Below are 19,967 nucleotides of genomic sequence, written 5' to 3'. Positions count from 1 at the left end.
ATTCGACCTGACCTGCGTCAAGAATTTTCAAATGAGAAACCCATGCTTCAAATCCTTCTGGTGCGTTGTAATCTTTTACCCTCTCCTCATAACTAATGATGAAGTTATTTGGGCTCGAACCGTAACTCATGAATCTGGGATGATGGCGAAGATGCTTGATCAACCACATTTGCAGAATGATGCTGCAACCCTCAAAAAACTGAGCCCCTGCTTTGCATAAAGTCAATGCGCGATAGATATCTGCTAGCACTAACGGGGCAAGTGTATGACCTTCCTTGGTAATGAGGATTTGTGCGATTTTAGCCATACGAATATCTATCGTTCCTTTCTCATTTGGAAAAACCATGATCCCCAAGAATGCCACAATAAATGCGAACCGACGATGAATTTGCCAAAGGCCATTGCTTTGTTTGTTGCTCATACCCTTTTCATGCGTTTCAAAACCAGCAGAATGCCCGAACCTAAAGTATAAGAAATGGAAATCACAACACCCGTTGCTCACACGTTCCTTATTTGTCTGTTTACTAATATTCAAGAGGTCAAAGAACTTGTGAACCGATGGAGTCCCTTGGAAATATAAGTTGTTGCTTCCTCAAGTCCCGTCCGAATTCAATGTACCCGGTTATCTCCTCCAAAGTTGGGGTGATCTCGAAATCTGAGAAACGAAAGACATTGTGGACAGGATCCCAGAACGTTACCAAAGCTTTGATCAGATCTTCCCGTGGTTTGATTTCAAAGATGTCTATAAGAGCGCCCAAGTGCTTTTTCACCCATTTCTGACCATCTTCGTCTAGATCATTCCACCACATACGCAAGTGTAGCCGAGTCTGTTCCCTGATCACTTCTGGTGGTTCCTAGATGGTATTCATTTGTTCCTGTGGAAGATTAAGGTTAGGGTTGACTCGAGTTGACCCTTTTGTAAACAGTTTTTTTTTGAAGAAGAAAAGAAAAGAAAGAGAAAATAAAAAAAGAAAAGAACCATAATCTCTTCCCTTTCATGCCAAATTTAGCCAAATGGCTGTTTTTGCAAATGCGGCCCCTTTCCAATTTCACGCGAATTTTGAGGTCGGGGGAATTGTTTTATGATCCCTCACAAACTTGTCCATCCTTTTACGAGAATAGCCTTTCGACAACTGAAAAATACTCTGAGGCTACCTCGGCAAGAACGGTTTAAGACATAGCCGAAGTTGGATCGGCTTATTTTGACCAAAATCAAGATTGCATTCACTCGACCACTGACTCTCTTTTCTTGTTTTTCTTCTCTCTTTTTTCAAAAATAAGGCCGAACCTTATGTAGGTTGCCTACGTATCCCACATCCGGTGAGAATCAGACCTGCATACTTCGGTCAGTTTTGACACATTTGAAAGAACGCAGTGTTTGATTCTTTTAAAAATAACTCTTTTTTTGAAAAATTTTGGGCAGAGTTTCAGGACGCTTTTCAAATACCAGGATGTTTAGAACCGGGTTTTATTTCCTTCCCTATATCACTCTTGGTTTTCCCTCTTTTTTCGCTTTATTTTCCCTGGCCGGTCAGCATGCAAGCCAAAATAAATGTTCACATAGCACGTAGAATGCATCAGGATGGTCTGTTATTTCGGTCACACCTGTCCTAGACGGACCCAACCCCTGTGTTGAGTCCCCTAAGTCAAATGCACATGATGCAAACAAACGTTCATACTAGGGATCTGACGTGGGGCTGTATTTTTCTAGGTTTAAATCTTGGGGTTTTGGTCTAGACTTGGGGTACACGAGCGGACAACTGGGGCGAGGAGGGGGCGACGTACCGGGAGCACTGAAGTCTACCCGGCCTTGTTGCTTGCCCAGCCTCGCTCTATTTGGTATAATTTCTACAGAAAAAGCGGGCTACGCGAACGTATGCACCATTTCCAGAAGACTCAGATGGGTGGCGTAAGAAGACAGTTATATACAATTCAAACAATAATAAAGCGGTAAACAGATAGCATTTAGCACAAAAGATTCACAGAATACAGTAATATCAACAATAAGTAAAGCCAAGCAAAATCATATTAACAAGCTCGAATTCTGCACCCTGAACCAGAGATTCTGGGTTCGGTCCCCAGCAGAGTCGCCAGAGCTGTCATACCTCCTTTTTACCTACATCCCGCAAAGGGCATAAATATAAGGGAGTTTTTCCAATTAATGGACAATCGAAATGGGATTTATTTATTTAAAGATTCAGAGTCGTCACTTGGGAGATTTATGGTGTCCCAAGTCACCGGTTTAATCCTGAATCGAGGAAAATTTTGACTCTGTTTAACAGTCCGCAAACCAAAAATCCGGGTAAGGAATTCTGTTAACCCGGGAGAAGGTGTTAGGCATTCCCGAGTTCCGTGGTTCCAGCACGGTTACTTTGATCATACTTGGCTTATTAAAATTGTTTAATTACTCATTTTAGAACTTATGAGCTTTTAACTTTTACCGCTTTTTATAGAGGAAAAATTATCTTGAAATGAGTCACGCGTACCCATCTGTTTGGCGCGTCAAAAATCATGTCACGCGAACGTGTCCACAATTAATAACGCATTATTATTATTAAGAAAGTTTAGCCGAAGTTGCGAGAACGCATACTCCGATTTCGTTTTTAGAAATCGTAATCATGTCACGCGAACGTGTCCACAATCACGGTGGTATATTAAACGGGCCTAAAGCAAACTACGAACATTTATTATTTTATATCTAAATCATAAGAAATTAGTAGAGGGTCATGCATTTTAAGAACTTGAACTAACTATGGAAGGCCACTATTATAACTCGCATAATATGACTCACCTCAAAATCACCTTAATAATCCAGTTAATTTATTAAAAGACTACTTGAACTTCTGATTTAATTTCAAACCAAACTACTTTGCAATTTGAAAGTTAAGGGATTATTAGAAGCGGAACCCACGTTTGATTGTTAAAAGAATTTAGGCTAGCTATGTGCCTAACAACCAATTGCCAATAGTTTGAACAGGACATGAGAATGCAATTGGGCTCAACATAAAGCCCAAATCAAAAGAAGAGCATGCCGCTAAAAGAAAAGTTCAATAACTGGACTAACGATATTAAGCTCATGCAATATATGATAAAATAACTCCCATTTACAAACAACCCTACACTCATGCTCAGATTCTGATTTCCCAAATGAATTTAACAGTCCCAAGCTAAAAGTAAACAATATACTCATTGGGGAAATAGGTTCCCGATATCACAGAGTTAAATCACAAGTCTAAAGCAAATATCATTCATGCATTCAAATACTGATGACAGGGAGGCAGAATTCAAGTACTGACTTTAACGGAGGTAAATACAATCCAAAAATAGCTCTCAAGCAATTGCATTGAGCTTTAAAGTTTTTCAACAGAACTCCCAGCATCAGACACTTAATGCTTTCACCCATGTTGCTCACAAGCCAAACAATAGACTCTGAAGCCATTTAAACCCAGAATATAACAAATGACCATAAAATTAACCTGGAATCAAATGCTACCATACAACTCACGTATTGTTCAACTAAGTCAAATCCATATCTCAACAGCCCAAGGTTAAATACAATGGCAGGAATTCAAAGATTAAACTACGGAACGATTAAGAAATACTATGAATCTGGAAGTAACACTATGTTATTCAAAGAAAGACAACTAGATTATAAATAGAGAATTTGATGTCATGCTTTTAACATCCATTTTCATTTCATACTTCAAACTTGCTTTGCATCTAGTATAGTCCAAGAATATGTACCTGATGGCAGCAATCAAACAAGGAAAAATGGGTAAGAGATCTAGAAGAAGCAACAACGGCAGAACCAATTTTCAAACAGAAAAATGATGTGCAACAGTCCAGAATTCAGTTTCAATCGAGCAATAACCATAACGAACTTCAAACAAGACTTTTAAAACCCAAATTCAGTCCATTTTTACCCCAGATGAGTAAGAAATTGTTTCAGAAATTGAGAACCTCAGAAATCACAGAAGAATTTCAATGGAACAGTGATTTTTTATGAGATTTTAGCTGTTTTTGATTTTTCTGAATTTTTCTCCTCTTATCTCTAAACTCTCCCTTGAAATGCAAGATAGAGATGCCTTTATAGGCAAAGCATTAGGGCAGCCCTAAGAGAATCAGACTTGCACTTACCCCCTTTTCAATTTTTGTTTTAGCTAAAATATCCCTAATCAACTATCAGAATTTCAAACACAGTCCTTCATCCTATTTCCTGGAAGCTTCTTAAGGTTATTACATAAGATTACCCTACCCTAAATTTCCTAAACTAACTCTTAAACCCCTTGTTATTCACCGTCTAACCCTCAGACCAAAATGTGGGCCAAGTTGAACCTAGGCTGACCCCTTTCTAATGGACTCAAGGTTAATTCACTAACTCAAACAACCAAATATATCAAACAGCCAAACATACTTCAATTCATAGAACTCAGGCTAAAAATCCCCTTTAGCCCACAATTTTATAGTAAGGATAAAAAAACTAAAACTAAAGAATTCAAAAACAAACGAGAAATGGAAACTAGTTTCAAAACTAAACTAAGACGAGACATGCAAAAACGGACGGACAGAAGGAAATAACAGAAGAGAAAAGTGGGAGAAAGAAAAGAAAAGGGAAAAGAAAGCTGAAAGAAAATTACCTAAAGAGAGAGCATCAGACAGAAATAATGGAGAACTTCGAACTCTTTGATTTCGACCCAATCCGAAGTTAATCATGTGTCCTTAATATCAAAGACACATGAATAACCTCGATTTGGGCCTAAAATCTTTCATGGAACCTCGGTTTGCAACTCTGGGGATTTTATGATTCAACCTCTAATCTGAAATTCGAACGACTCTGATGACGTTCGATGGAAACTGAGTGGAGCTTTGGCAAGAGGAGAGTGGAGTGGTTGTTTGGTGTGAATCTGGTCGGGATTGGAGACGTTTAGGGTTTTGGTCATTCCTTTTGATTCAAAATTCGAGAGGCTGGGTTAGGATTTGAGGGTGGGGATTTGGATGCTTGGAAAGAGGAGGAGGAGGGGAATCTATGGTGTTAATCTGACAGCGATTGGACCGACGCCGCCGGCAGAGACGATTTTCGGCGGGTGGTTCAAGGCGGAGGCGACGAGGGATTTTCTGGGGTTTGTTAGGACGATGAGACCGGGGGGGTAGGGTAGCGTTTGGACATATATATATTAAACCTCCCCCTAGTTCTGATCCGTTGGATCAGGCAATATCAACGGCCTAGATCAAGCTTAATGAAACGACGTCGTATGGTACTGGGGGGGAACCGACCGGGTCAAGGCATAGGTTTGGGCCGTGTATTGGATGATTATTATTTGGGCTGGGGCAATTAAATTGGGTTTGAGCCCAGATTTGGATTTCTTTCATCCTTTCTTTTTCCTTTTCAATTTCAAAATTCCTTTTTCCAAAATTAAATAAATCCCAAATTGATTAATAATAATTTTTAACTAAATTAACCTACCCAGTTAGATTAATCACTCATCATGGTATTTACAATCATTAATTAAATCCTAAATTTAAAGAAAAATTACACAATTCAAAATTAAAAAGTAAAAATGCAAAATGAATTATTTTTTATGATTTTCATTTTTTATAAAACAAACTAATTTGCTAATTGCTCTAAAAATATAAAATTAAATCCTAAATGCAGATGCAACATATATTTTGTATTTTTCACGAATTAAAAATAAACGTGCACAGACAAATGCAAATAATTAACAGAAAATGCCATGAAATCCAACAAAATTGCAGACACTGAAAGAAATTATTTTGTTTTGAATTTGTTGGAGTAATACATATAGGGCGAAAATCACGTGCTCACAGTATCTTTCCATTGCAATTACATGGCCTTTTATAGGCATAAAAAGTAAAGATGATGGACATAAAGTAGGAGATTTAATCTTTAAGTTATTCACAACATGGGCATCCAATGTACAAACTATTCATAACACTCCCCCTTGGATGTCCATGTAAGATAATGTGCCTCATTAAGAACTTACAAAAAAAATATTGGGATGTATATAGTTATTTATAATATGCATTGCTTGCTACCTCATTAAAAACCTTACCAGGAAAACCCACTGGGACAAAATCTTGGTTAAGGAAAAGAGTGCAGCATGTAGTTACTCCCCCTGATGAAAAATCACTTAATGTCTCGAAGACGACGCATTCCAATCTTATATATCAGCTTTTCAAATATTGAGGTTGGTAATGCCTTAGTGAACAGATCAACCAAATTATCACTTGAACGAATTTGTTGTACATCTATTTTACCATTCTTCTGAAGATCATGAGTGAAAAAGAATTTCGGTGAAATGTGTTTTGTTCTATCTCCTTTTATATATCCTCTTTTCAATTGAGCTATGCATGCAGCATTGTCTTCATACAATATTGTTGGAATATTCTCTTTCGAAGAAAGACCACATGTTTGCTGAATGTGTTGAGTTATAGATCTCAATCAAACGCATTCTCGACTTGCTTCGTGAATGGCTATTATCTCTGCATGATTTGAAGAAGTAGCAACCATAGTTTGTTTTGTCGAACGCTACGATATGGATGTATCTCCACTTGTAAATAAATAGCCTGTCTGAGATCGACCTTTGTGCGGATCAGACAAATATCTTGCATCTGCATAACGAATCAATGATGGCTTGGATTCATTTGAATAAAATAAACTCATATCAATGGTCCATTGGAGGAATCTGAATATATGTTTAATACCATTCCAGTGTCTTTGTGTTGGCGAAGAACTAAATCTTGCCAATAAGCTTACTGAGAAAGCTATATCTGGTCGGGAATTATTGGCAAGATACATTAATGCCCCAATTGCACTAAGATATGGTACTTCAGTACCAAGAAGCTCTTTATCATTTTCATGAGGTCGGAATGGATCTTTCTTTATATCAAGTGATCTCACAACCATCGGGGTACTCAATGGATGTGCTTTATCCATATAGAATCACTTTAAAATCTTTTTCGGTGTATGTTGATTGATGGACAAATATTCCATCTTTCATATACTTAATTTGTAGACCAAGACAAAATTTTGTCTTTCCAAGATCTTTCATTTCAAATTCTTTCTTCAAACAGTCTACTGTTTTTGGAAGCTCCCCATGAGTTCCAATGATATTTAAATCATCAACATACACGGCGATTATAACAAATTCAGATCCAGACCTTTTTATAAAGACACAAGGACAATTTGGATCATTCTTGTACGCTTCTTTCAACAGGTATTCACTCAGGCGATTGTACCACATACGACCTGATTGTTTCAATCCGTATAAAGATTTCTGAAGCTTTATTGAACAAGTTTCTCGAAAACTTTTATATGCTTCTGGCACTTTAAATACCTCAGGTACTTTCATAAAAAATTCGTTGTCTAATGATCCATACAAATAGGCTGTAACAACATCCATTAGATGCATATCAAGTTTTTCTTGCACTGCCATATTTATGAGATACTTGAAGGTGATAGCATCCACTACAGGAGAATATGTCTCTATATAATCAATTCCAGGCCTTTGGGAAAACCCTTGTGCCACAAGTCGCGCTTTATATCTAACGACTTCATTTTTATCATTTCGTTGTCGCACAAAAACCCATTTATACCCTACTAGCTTTATGCCTTCAGGTGTTCGAACTATGGGTCCGAAGACTTCACGTTTTCCAAGTGAAGTTAACTCTGCCTGGATAGCGTCTTTCCCTTTTGGCCAATCATTTCTTTGTCTACATTCATTGATAGATTTTGGTTCAAGATCCTCATCTTGTTGCATTATTTCAACAGCAACATTATAAGCAAAAATGTTATCGATAACAATATTATTTTGGTTCCATCTTTTCCCGATTGAGACGTAACTTATTTATATCTCTTCATTCTCAATATTTTCAGGTACCTGGACCTCCCCTAAGGTCTTATCATTTGCTACGTCTTTGGGCTCTTCTTGAGCCACTACCTCTGTGTTATGTTCACTTTGATCACTTGCTCCTTTTCTTCTTTGAATATTTTTATCTTTAGAACCGATTGATCTACCACGTTTCAAGCATGGCTTAGACTCATTTGCTTTAATTAATTGTTCTACCGGGATATCAACTCAAATTGGAGCATTAGCAGCTGCAATATATGACTTAGTCACCCTTGGTAGGTCAGTGAATGCATCTGGCAATTGATTTGCAATATTTTGTAAATGAATAATCTTTTGAACCTCTTGTTCACATTGATTTTGTTCGAGGATCTAAATGAGACAGTGATAATGCATTCCAATCTATCTTCTTTTTCAGCTGCTTATTTTCTCCCCCTAATGTTGGATATACTGATTCATCAAAATGGCAATCAGAAAATCTTGCCGTAAATAAATCTCCAGTCATCAGCTCTAGATATTTTATAATAGAAGGAGATTCAAATCCAACATATATCCCCAACCTTCTTTGAGGACCCATCTTTGTGCGTTATGGTGGAGCAATTGGAACATATATCGCACAACCAAAGATCCTAAGATGGGAAATATTTGATTCCTGACCAAAAGCCAATTGCAATGGAGAAACATTATGATAACTTGTAGGCTTTGTCCGTACAAGTGTTGCTGCGTGCAAAATAGCATGACCCCATACTAAAATAGGAAGTCTTATTCTCATAAGCATTGGTCTAGCAATTAATTGGAGGTGTTTGATCAATGATTCTGCTAGACCATTTTGTGTATGAACATGAGCAACCAGATGCTCAATTGTTATCCCAGTTGAAATACAATAATCATTAAAGGCTTGGGATGTAAACTCACCAGCATTATCAAGACGAATTGTCTTAATTGCATAATCTGAAAATTGTGCTCTTAGCTTTATTATTTGAGCCAACAATCTCGCAAATGCCATATTGCGAGTTGATAGTAAGCACACATGTGACCATCTTGTAGATGCATCTACCAAACCCATATAATATTTGAATGGTCCACATGGAGGGTGAATTGGCCCACATATATCACCCTGTATACGTTCCAGAAATGCAGGGGATTCCATCCTAACTTTAATAGTTGATGGTCTAATAATTAATTTTCCTTGAGAACATGCAGCACAAGAGAATTCCTTAAATTGAAGAATCTTCTGATTCTTCATTGCATGTCCATGTGAATTCTCAATTATTTTACGCATCATATTAGAACCAGGATGGCCCAACCGGTCATGCCAAATAATAAAATTATCTTGATTAGTAAATTTCTCGTTTACTACGGCATGTATTTCAATCCTGCTAATACTTGTGTAGTATACTCCGGAGGAAAGAGCAGGTAACATTTCAAGCACATATTTCTTACCGGACATTATTGTAGTAATATAAAGATATTCAATCTTTTCATCATTTGTAGTCTCAATATGATAGCCATTTTGGCGAATATCTTTGAAACTTAATAAGTTTCTTTGAGATTTACTACAATATAGTGCTTCATCAATAGCCAAATTTGTTCCTCCTGGTAGTAATAAATTGGCTCTTCCAGAACCTTAAATTAATCTTGTACTACTGGATATTGTATTAACATTTGCTTCTTTCATTACCAAATAAGAGAAATATCTCTTATCTTTTAAAATAGTGTGTGTTGTAGCACTATCCAGAAGACATATATCATCTTTATTAATCTTGAGTCCAATTGAAGACTGGGGAATTTTCATATTCTTCATAAAAAAAAGACAAATAATACATCATAAGAAATATGAAAGGCAAGAAGAAGAAAAAACATTAAGAAATACATTAGGAATGTAGAAACTAGCAACACGTGATGCATTAGAAAAATACACTCAAGAAAAATAAACTAGTTGCAAACATAAAAATAACAACTTTTATAGCTTCATTCCCCAGTAAGATGATTAGTTCTTCAGTCAATATCCTCAAAGAAGTCTCCAGCTTCTAAATGAGTAATATTTGTTAGGCCTTCAAAATCATCATCTTTATATGCAAGATGTGCCTTAGAATCAAATTTGTTTAAGGGACCTGCTTCATCATCATTATTTTGAAAGGTCAAATGTGCCTCCACATTATTTTCTTTTTTCCTGAGGGAGGCTTGATAAAGTTTGACAAAATGTTCTGGCGTACGACAAATGCGTGCCCAATGACCTCTCATACCACATCGGTGACACATACTAGTTTTACCTTTTGAATGATTAATTTGAGAGCCCTTATTGTTCTCCAATTTATTTCCACCATAATGATGATAATTGTTTCGCCCCCTGCCACGTCCACGTTTACGACCATGTCCACGACCACGGTAATTATTTTGTTTTCTTTCAAACTTATCATATGATGCTACAACATTCACTTCCGGAAATGGAGCTGACCTACTGGGATGGGCTTCATGATTTTTCATTAATAAAGTATTATTCTGCTCTGCCACAAGTAGGCATGTGATTAACTCGGAATATTTCTTAAAACCTTTTTCACGGTATTGTTGTTGTAGCACCACATTTGAAGCGTGAAAAGTAGAAAATATTTTTTCCAATAAGTCCTTATCTGTGATAGTGTCTCCACATAATTTTAATAGAGAACTTACTTTAAAAATAACACAATTATACTCACTTACGGTTTTAAAGTCTTGCAACCTTAAATGTATCAACTCATACCGAGCTTTTGGTAATACCGTAAGTTTTAGGTGGTCATACCGATCCTTCAAATTAATCCATAATTCGAGTGGATCTTTTACGGTTAAATATTCAGTTTTTAACCCTTCATGTAGATGATGACGAAGGAAAATCATGGCCTTCGCTTTATCCTGATTTGATGCTTCATTTCCTTGTATAATAGTATTTCCAAGACCTTTAGCGTCAAGGTGAATTTCAGCATCAAGAACCCATGATAAATAGTTCCTCCCGGTGATGTCAAGTGCCACAAATTCAAGTTTTGATAAATTTGACATAGTGAAAACTATCATAAAAGATGAATAAGTTAGAGAAATAATTATAAAAATAAACAATTAATGAAAACAAAACGATTAAGGTAAAAGAAATGAAAATAGAGCTATATCATGTTAACAATCTACTATTTCATTTTATTCTTGCCATAAAGTAGAAATTACATACTTGTTTCATTTCACTTTATATTATTGATATATATGTGTTAATAGAATCGAACGTGACTAATATTATTTATATGTTCCAATAAATATAAAATAATTAAACTATAAAATTATTGCTTGTCAATTCATTTCTCACAGTTTTTCAAAATGCCTTAAAGATATGTTTTGATCCAGGGAGTCCATGAATATTATAAGTATGACATTAGTGCATAGCTAGTTTGATGACTTTGAGGTCCTCTAAGAGTTGAGCACGGAAGGAAATAGTTATTTTATCACTGCAATGTACTTAAACTATTTAAGATGCCCAAGCGCACAAGTAATCTGCAAACAGTGAGCATATGATATGTACTGCCATAAATAAAATGATTATAATGATACATACCTTAATAAAATATGGCTCAACTTAGCGGGAGTTAAGAATAAAATTAGCTTCGTGCTGATAACGTGTTATAAAATAAAAGCAATGCAGTAAAATATAAATAAGAAGAGATAGAAAGAAGGGAGAAATGTTTTCTTCTTTCACTTTGGTGTATCTTTCCATTGCAATTACATGGCCTTTTATAAGCATAAAAAGTAAAGATGATAGACATAAAGTAGGAGATTTAATCTTTAAGTAATTCACAACATGAACATCCAATGTACAAACTATTCATAACATTTTCTTGAATTTCCTTCAATTTTTCTTTTGTTTCTCACCGATGTTTAATACTTCTTTGAAGTACCGACTAATTCGAATTGGCCAGAGCAGGACTCATCAAAGATGGACACCTTTTCTATCGGGATTTTTTCTATTCTCAAGACTTGAACTCAAAACTTCAAATTAAAAAGGAAGAACCATTTCGGAAAATTTTATTTTGTGTCTTATACAACTGACGCTAGTTGTATGAGGTAACTTTTTTGTCTCACAGTTTTGTGGACCCAAATTTTTGTGGACCCAAAAGTGTAAGATTGAGGTCCACAAATTTGTGAGACAAAAAGGAGCTTCATACAACTAGTGTAAGTTGTACGAGACACAAAATAAAACTTCTCGAACCATTTCTATTCCACCACAACCACTAAGTCAAAAACCGTTGGTGGTCAGTTTTTCTTTTGCCAAACTAAACACAGAAATAAAAAGACGCCATTGTTTGTTTTGTTCAACTGTTCGTTTTGTCTTCCTTTCTTTTTAGTTTCCACACATCACGCCTCTTTATATGGCATCTTTATAATTGGGAATGTGAATATTTTAAAAATTATTCTTTCTTTCTTTTTTATTTATGATAGTCACGCCTCTTTAATTGGCGTCTTCAGAATTAAGAATATGAATATTTCAAAATAAAGATATTTATTCTTTCGTTTTTTTTTTCTTATGCATGTTAGAATTTATAAGTAACAATATGAGTGCGAGTGCGACTGCAACTACAGGCAAAGGCGGACCTATGTATTGAGCAGAAGGGTTATCGACACTGTTAACCTTGGCAATTTTTTTGGATATATATATATATGTGTATATCTTGATAACATTCATATATTTTGCTTGAGACTCTTAAGATCAGAAGTCCGATTAGGATACTGGTTGAACAATTTGCTCATCTGCCCCCGTTACTTTCAAACACTACAGGTCGATATATATACTTGATCATTTACATTCGTTAGAAAAGAGTAGGGGAGCCTTCGCGTAGCTGGTAAAGTTGTTGTCATGTGACTAGGAGGTCACGAGTTCGAGCCATGAAAACAGCCTCTTGCAGAAATGGAGGTAAGGCTACGTACAATAGACCCTTATGGTCTGACCCTTCCCCGGACCTCATGCATAGCAGGAACTTAGTACACTGGACTGCCCTTTTTTACAAAAGAGTAGTGAGTTCAAAAATATCAGTATTCATTAATTCAAATTAGGCCTGGAGTAGGTAAAAAATGTTGCTTGGTATAGTCGTTGTTGATTCAAGGAAAAAAATTGCTAGTCTTCTAAGCTTATTCTTCTTCGTAAAATATGGGACAAATAGGTGACAATGAAGAAGGTGGAGACCTTTTATTGATAATCCAGAGATTTCGGATTCGAGCCTTGAATATAAAGTTATTTTTGTTAGAGAATATTTTACCCCTTATTGTAAGACTTTCCGTCGCAAATCACCGGGTGGGAAATATTAAAAAGGATAGAATAAGAAACAAGTTTTGGTAATTGAATTGTATGCATTGGTGATTTGATCACTTAATTATTCTCTGTTAAAATTTTAAAAATTAAAACATTTAAAAAAAAATCATATGTATTTGCTTCTCAAGCGTCCAAAATATTTATAACTCTTCAAATTGTTACTTTATTTGTTACTTCTTCAATTATCAAGCACTAGTTAAAGTTTAATAAATAAGTAATATAAGGGTTGTTGAATTATTCAAGTGTCTCTAAAGAAAATTGATTTAGAGTGGTCACTACTTACCATATTAACCAGTTTTAAAGACTAGTAGATGAAAGTAATAAATACAATATGCAACTTACTTACAAAAATAACCAAATTTTGGTAAAATTGTAGATTCAATTGAGTCATCATTTTAATTATACGGAAAATATAATAAAACAGTTATATAGCAAATATTGACCTGTAATGAGACAAGACAAAGTCAATCAGTTAATTAACATTAATTGAAATTCTAACAATCACAAGGCTAAAAAGTTAAAATAGCACGGGCTAGCCAGTATTTGAACTGGTCATTCAAAATAGCCAGCGTTTGCAAAGTCATTGAAAAATAGCCACTATTTTGCTGCAACAGGGACCGGTCCAACATAATATACCGAAGATCGGTGTACCTGTATATGAACTTCCAGCATCTTATGCTGGAACTCTAACACACGGAAAATTTCAGCATAATATACTAGAGATTGGAGCACCTGTGTATGAATTTCCAGCATATTATACTAGACCGATATATTATACTGAAACTCCAGTATATTAGCTGGAGTTCCAGTATATTATGTCGGAGCTCCATTATAATATGCTGGAGTTCCAGTATACTGGAACTCCATTATAATATGCTGGAGTTCCAGTATAAGTATATTGAAGTTCCAGTATACTTATGCCGGAACTCCAGTATATTATGCTGGAGTGTTTTTCGGATTTTGAACAGTGTTTTCGTTCAGATTTATCTTTACACGAAAAGTGACTAAATTTCGATTACTTTTGAAACTGTAGCTATTTTTGAATGACTACTTGTAAATCTAGCTATTTTTAAATTTCTCCCGGCTAAAAACTAATATAAGCCTTCAGAGAAACGTTACACGTTCAATAATGTAACCAAGATTAGTAATTTTAGTAATGTAAATAGTTTAAAATGTCCTACTAGTTTGTATTCTTGTTTAACCAATAAATAACAACAACAACAACAACAACAACAACAACAACAACAACAACAACAACAACAACAACGACCCAGTGAAATCTCACTAATGAAGTCTGGGGAGAGTAGTGTGTACGTATACCTTACCCCCTGAGGGGTAGAGAGGTTGTTTCCGAAAGACCCTCGGCTCAAGAAGACAAAAAGAAGACGAAAAGAGGTAATATATCAATACCATCAATAGAAGCATAGAACAAAGAACAACATCACCAAATCCAAAAAATAAGTCAAAAGCAAAACAATAACCAGTAGATAAAGCACATCACTTAACCAATAAATAAGTAAATATTAAATTTGAATACGAAATTAATAGATACTCTGTCACCAATGAAGATAATATTATTGCTCTTATTCACACGCATTAAACAAATAACAAGATTGTCCTAAACCCAAATTAGGAAAGCATACCAAGAGAAAATAAGACAAACACCATAGTTTGCATTTCAGTGTTTGTTCTTATATCCTTGTTTGAAGTATTTATTCTCTAAGTTAAAATTGAAAAATATAATTAATTAAGTAATTATCAAGCAATCAACTATATTTTCATCTTAAATTAATACCTCAGTTATATTAATGATTTTTTCACTTCTTCTTTCGTTAGATGGACATATCTCAACAATTTAGAGTGTTGGTAATAAAATAATTTTTGACATTATCATCAATCTATTTAAATATTCTACATTCTTTTTCGAGTTTAAGAATATTCTCATTCAATTTAACCATTCGTTATTTGAAATTGATTATTCCAATTAATTCAGATTCGTATTAGGTAAAACAACTAAAGGTTCAAATGCATAACACCAAGAAATTCTCATTCACAAAAATTCTTTCGATTAAGAGTGGAGAAATCTCAACCATGACACTATGATTTTTTTAAAATAATACAGTCGGACCTCTCTATAACATCACTTTATATAATAGTCATCCACTATAGCAGTCAGAATTTTTTCGGAACCAATTTTTATCTTATGTTATAATATAAACACTTTACTATAACAATAAAAAAATATCGAAACAAATAAAACTGTTATAGAGAAATTTGACCATATAAATGTACTCCTCAAACAAAAGTTTATGAAGTTAAATATTGAAAAAAGAAAAGCAAAAAAAATAGTAAAAAATGAATAAAAGAGGAAATGGGGCAACAAGTTGATGACAAAGATACAGTTCATCTAAAGCTGTCAACATTAAGCATAAATCCTCTCTTTGCATAAATATGAAATATCAAAAACAGCTCAAAAACCAAACACAAATTTCAAGAAACAAGACCCCAAAAAATCTCCAAAAATCTCCATTTGTTCCTCACATTATATGTTTCTACTACCCTAAATCCTCAAACCCCATCAATGGCTTCCTCTCCCCACCCACCCCACCCACCCCACCACCACCACCACCACCACTACCTCCTTCTCCTCCTCTTTCTCTTCACCTTAATCCCTTTCACATTTTCAGATGATGCTGCTGTTATGTCAAAGCTACTGGCTGCTCTTTCTCCAGCTCCTTCAGGGTGGTCATCTGATAAACCATTTTGTTCTTGGACTGATGTGAACTGTGACAAATCTAGTGCTACTGTAGTTTCAATTAATATTGATTCACAGTCTCTTTCTGGTTCATTACCTTCTGATCTGAACCAACTTTCAAATCTTAAAACCCTTTCTGTTCAAAAGAATTCACTTTCTGGCCCCTTACCTTCTTTTGCAAATATGACCAAATTAGCTGAGATTTACTTGGATAATAACCAATTCACCTCTGTTCCTCAAGATTTCCTTTTGGGGCTCCCTAGTTTGCAGACTTTTAGCATTAATGAAAATGGAAAGCTTAGTCCTTGGCAAATTCCTTTGCATTTGACTGAAAGTGGCAATCTTGGTACTATTCTTGCAAGTAATGCTAGTATTTTTGGTGTTATTCCTGATTTCTTTGATGCTTTCCCAAATCTTCAAGATTTGAGATTGTCTTATAATAATTTTACTGGTTCTTTGCCTGCTTCTTTTGGGGGTAGTGAAATTAGGAATTTGTGGCTAAATAATCAATTTCAAGGGCTATCTGGAACTATTGATGTGATTGAAAACATGACACAATTGTCACAAGTTTGGTTACATGCTAATTCTTTTAGTGGTCCAATTCCTGATTTGTCCAAATGTGAGAATATATTTGATTTGCAGTTAAGAGACAATCAATTTACTGGGGTTATTCCAGATTCAGTAATGAGGTTGCCTAAGTTGGTAAATATTACTTTGCAAAACAATAAGTTACAAGGTCCAATGCCACACTTTAAAGATGGGGTTAAGGTGCAACTTGGTACTACTAATAGCTTTTGTCAGTCCACTCCTGGACCGTGTGATCCGCAGGTTGCAGCACTTGTTGAAGTAGCTGGTGGTTTTGGTTATCCGATGACTTTGGCTGAGTCTTGGATAGGAAATGATCCTTGTAAAGGGTGGTCATATATAAGCTGTGATGGAAAAAATGTAGCTGTTGCAACATTTGGTAAGCGGCAGTTTTCAGGTTTTATTTCTCCTGCTTTTGCAAATTTGACCTCTTTAAGGACCTTGCTTTTGAATGATAACAATCTTACTGGATCTATACCGGAAACCTTGACAACTTTGCCTAAGCTTCAAGCCATCGATGTTACTAATAACAATTTATCTGGTCCTATGCCTGTGTTTCGATCGGGTGTTAAGTTTACTTATGGTGGTAACTTATTACTTGGAAAGAATAGTAGTGATGGAGGGGGGAGTGGTGGATCACCAGGGTCGAACTCGAGTAGTGATGGTGGAAATACATCTGGTGGTTCAAAGAAGTCTACAGTTTCAGCTGGAATGATTGTTGGTGTGGTTATATCTGTTGTTGTTTTTGTCCTAGTTGTTTTGTTTGTGTCTTACAAATGTTACATAAAGAGACGGCATAAGAGATTCGGGAGGGTTGAGACTCCGGAAGGAAGCAATCAAATGGTTAAGCCTAGTGTAGTGAATGGTACGAACGGGTATGCAGGAGTTCCGAGTGAGCTACAAAGCCAGAGCAGTGGTGATCACAGCGAGATGCCGGTATTTGAAGGTGGAAATGTTGCCATTTCTATCCAGGTGCTTCGACAAGTGACGAACAATTTCAGTGAAGAAAATATCTTGGGTAGAGGAGGATTTGGAGTCGTTTATAAGGGCGAATTACATGATGGGACTAAGATTGCTGTGAAGAGGATGGAATCGGGGGCGATGGGTACTAAAGGAATGAACGAATTCCAAGCTGAAATCGCGGTCCTTACCAAGGTTAGGCATAGGCATCTTGTTGCTCTTCTTGGTTTTTGTGTTAACGGCAATGAGAGACTTTTGGTGTACGAGTACATGCCACAGGGAACTTTAAGTCAGCATTTGTTTGAATGGCAAGAACTTGGCTACCCACTTTTAACTTGGAAGCAAAGGGTAACAATAACATTAGATGTTGCAAGGGGAGTTGAGTATCTCCACAGTTTGGCGCAGCAAAGTTTTATCCATAGGGATTTGAAGCCGTCTAACATACTTCTTGGGGATGACATGAGAGCCAAGGTTGCAGATTTTGGATTGGTCAGGAATGCGCCCGATGGGAAATATTCTGTTGAGACACGGTTGGCTGGAACTTTCGGCTATCTGGCGCCTGAATATGCTGGTAAATACTTCCTATGCTTATCATAATCCTTTTTAATTCGCGTGAGATCTGATTAGCATGCCCCCAAGGGAAAGCTCTACATTTGATAGAAAACTAAGATTATCCTGCAATTACTTTCATGTGCTTTATAATCCTCAAAAGATTAGATAGCCATAGAGACTAGTTGTTTTAGTGAAGTGAGTTACCATGCTTAAATGCTAGTTTGTTCATTTTGTTCCTGCTCATGGATTATTCATGAACAATGTTCAGTAAAGTAACTGTATTTTAGCGAAAAGGAGTATCGTTGAAAAACAAATGGAAATTTAGAAATCCAATCATCCCGGTCTTCATAGTTAAACTTAAAGCGTTTGTGTAATTGATTTGCTTAGTATTGATGTTGGTATAACGTGCATTAATGATCCAGTTGAATCTAAACAGAAATTCGGATAGCAAAATATTCTTCTTCTTCTAGACATGAGTTCTACATCTCTATATTTGGCTAACAATTGTTTTCTGCTCCTAACATGTTAAACTTTTTAATTTTGAGACAAATCTTGTTTTCTCTTGTTCATATCCACTTCCGGCCTGTTTCTTGCATCGTAGTAAAGAGAAAGTTTCCATCTTTTTCAGACTAACACTTGGAGTAATCGTAACTCTCCTCTTTGTTACAGCTACTGGACGAGTAACGACCAAAGTAGATGTGTATGCATTTGGGGTTGTTTTAATGGAGATCATCACTGGTAGAAAAGCATTGGACGAGACAATGCCAGACGAGAGGTCCCATTTGGTGACATGGTTCCGCAGAGTCCTTATCAACAAAGACAACCTCCGAAAGGCTATCGACCAAACACTTGATCCCGACGAGGAAACATTCGAGAGCATTGCTAAGGTTGCCGAGTTAGCAGGCCATTGTACTGCACGCGAACCATTTCAACGCCCTGATATGGGACACGCTGTCAATGTCCTTGCACCCCTCGTAGAGCTGTGGAAACCTACAAGAAATGAAGATGAAGACAGCGGCATTGATCTCCATATGAGCCTTCCTCAAATCCTACAAAGATGGCAAGCTGATGAAGGAACTTCAAGAATGTTTGATGATTTCTCCTACAGTCAAACACAATCAAGCATTCCCTCAAAACCTTCTGGGTTTGCAGATAGTTTTAATTCAACAGATTGCAGATGACAGATAAGCAAAAATCAAGAAAATTTCTGCAGAATTTTGGGGTAACAGGTCAAGTTCAGACCCCACACGGTTTTCATCTTTGTGAATCACTAAATTCATTTGGTTAATTGGTTTCTTCTTAACAACGCGTTTTACTTTTTGTCTTCACATTATCTTTTTTTGTGATAGACCTAAGTTTATATGTAGTTTTTATTTGTTTGGATTCTTTAAGGAGCCAGGCTGGACAACAGAGTTTTTGTGTTGTTTTGTTAGAAGGGAAATTGTATTAAATTCTTTTTTATCTTACATAATTAATGTACATATGATTGAGACTTATTTAAGCATGCACCATTTTCTACTTTTTGGTGCCTACGTTTGCTGGTATTATCTTTTTGGCGGATGCTGTTACTGATCTACCGTCTCTTTTTGCCTTCTTGAGCCGAGGGTTTATCGGAAACAGCCTCTCTGTTCCTCCAGAGTAGGGGTAAGGTCTACGTACATCCCACTTGTGGGATTTTACTTGGTGGTTGTTGTTGTAGTTTCCCGCTAGAAAATTGGATTTTAATGCTATTATTTTTCTTGTTTTTTGTAATGGTGGTGTCAGGACTGCTTGTATGTAGCTTGATTATTTAATTAGGCACTTGTTACCTAATTAGGCACTTAGTTGCCTCCTTTCAGCACGTGTACTGGGGAGCTTTGCCCATGTGCAACTCGACTATTTTGCTAGGCACTTGTTACTTTACCCTAAAAGTTTAGGCAAATAAAAA

At 36.0% G+C, this 19,967-nt stretch overlaps 1 protein-coding gene across 1 annotated transcript; it reads left to right on the top strand.

Annotated features, from left to right (window-relative positions):
- The first annotated feature begins 15,625 nt into the window (after positions 1-15,625).
- Positions 15,626-19,558, top strand: LOC107812680 (receptor-like kinase TMK4). The gene is made up of 2 exons (XM_016637832.2): positions 15,626-18,059; positions 18,710-19,558. Exons 1-2 carry the CDS (start codon positions 15,770-15,772, stop codon positions 19,219-19,221), a joined length of 2,802 nt encoding a protein of 933 aa, XP_016493318.2. The 5' UTR covers positions 15,626-15,769; the 3' UTR covers positions 19,222-19,558.
- Positions 19,559-19,967: the final 409 nt, after the last annotated feature.

Source organism: Nicotiana tabacum, chromosome 20 (assembly GCF_000715075.1).
Source record: "Nicotiana tabacum cultivar K326 chromosome 20, ASM71507v2, whole genome shotgun sequence".
NCBI classification, from domain to species: domain Eukaryota; kingdom Viridiplantae; phylum Streptophyta; class Magnoliopsida; order Solanales; family Solanaceae; genus Nicotiana; species Nicotiana tabacum.
The sequence above is the reverse complement of the archived record's forward strand: the minus strand, read 5'-3'. Positions and strand labels throughout refer to the sequence as shown.

What these genes read in the sequence shown, in the direction of transcription:
- LOC107812680 (XM_016637832.2), top strand. Translation starts at nt 15,770, where the DNA reads ATGGCTTCCTCTCCCCACCCACCCCACCCACCCCACCACCACCACCAC. An exon ending in TCTGGCGCCTGAATATGCTG is followed by an intron (nt 18,060 to 18,709) that starts GTAAATACTTCC and finishes TCTTTGTTACAG; the next exon opens with CTACTGGACGAGTAACGACC.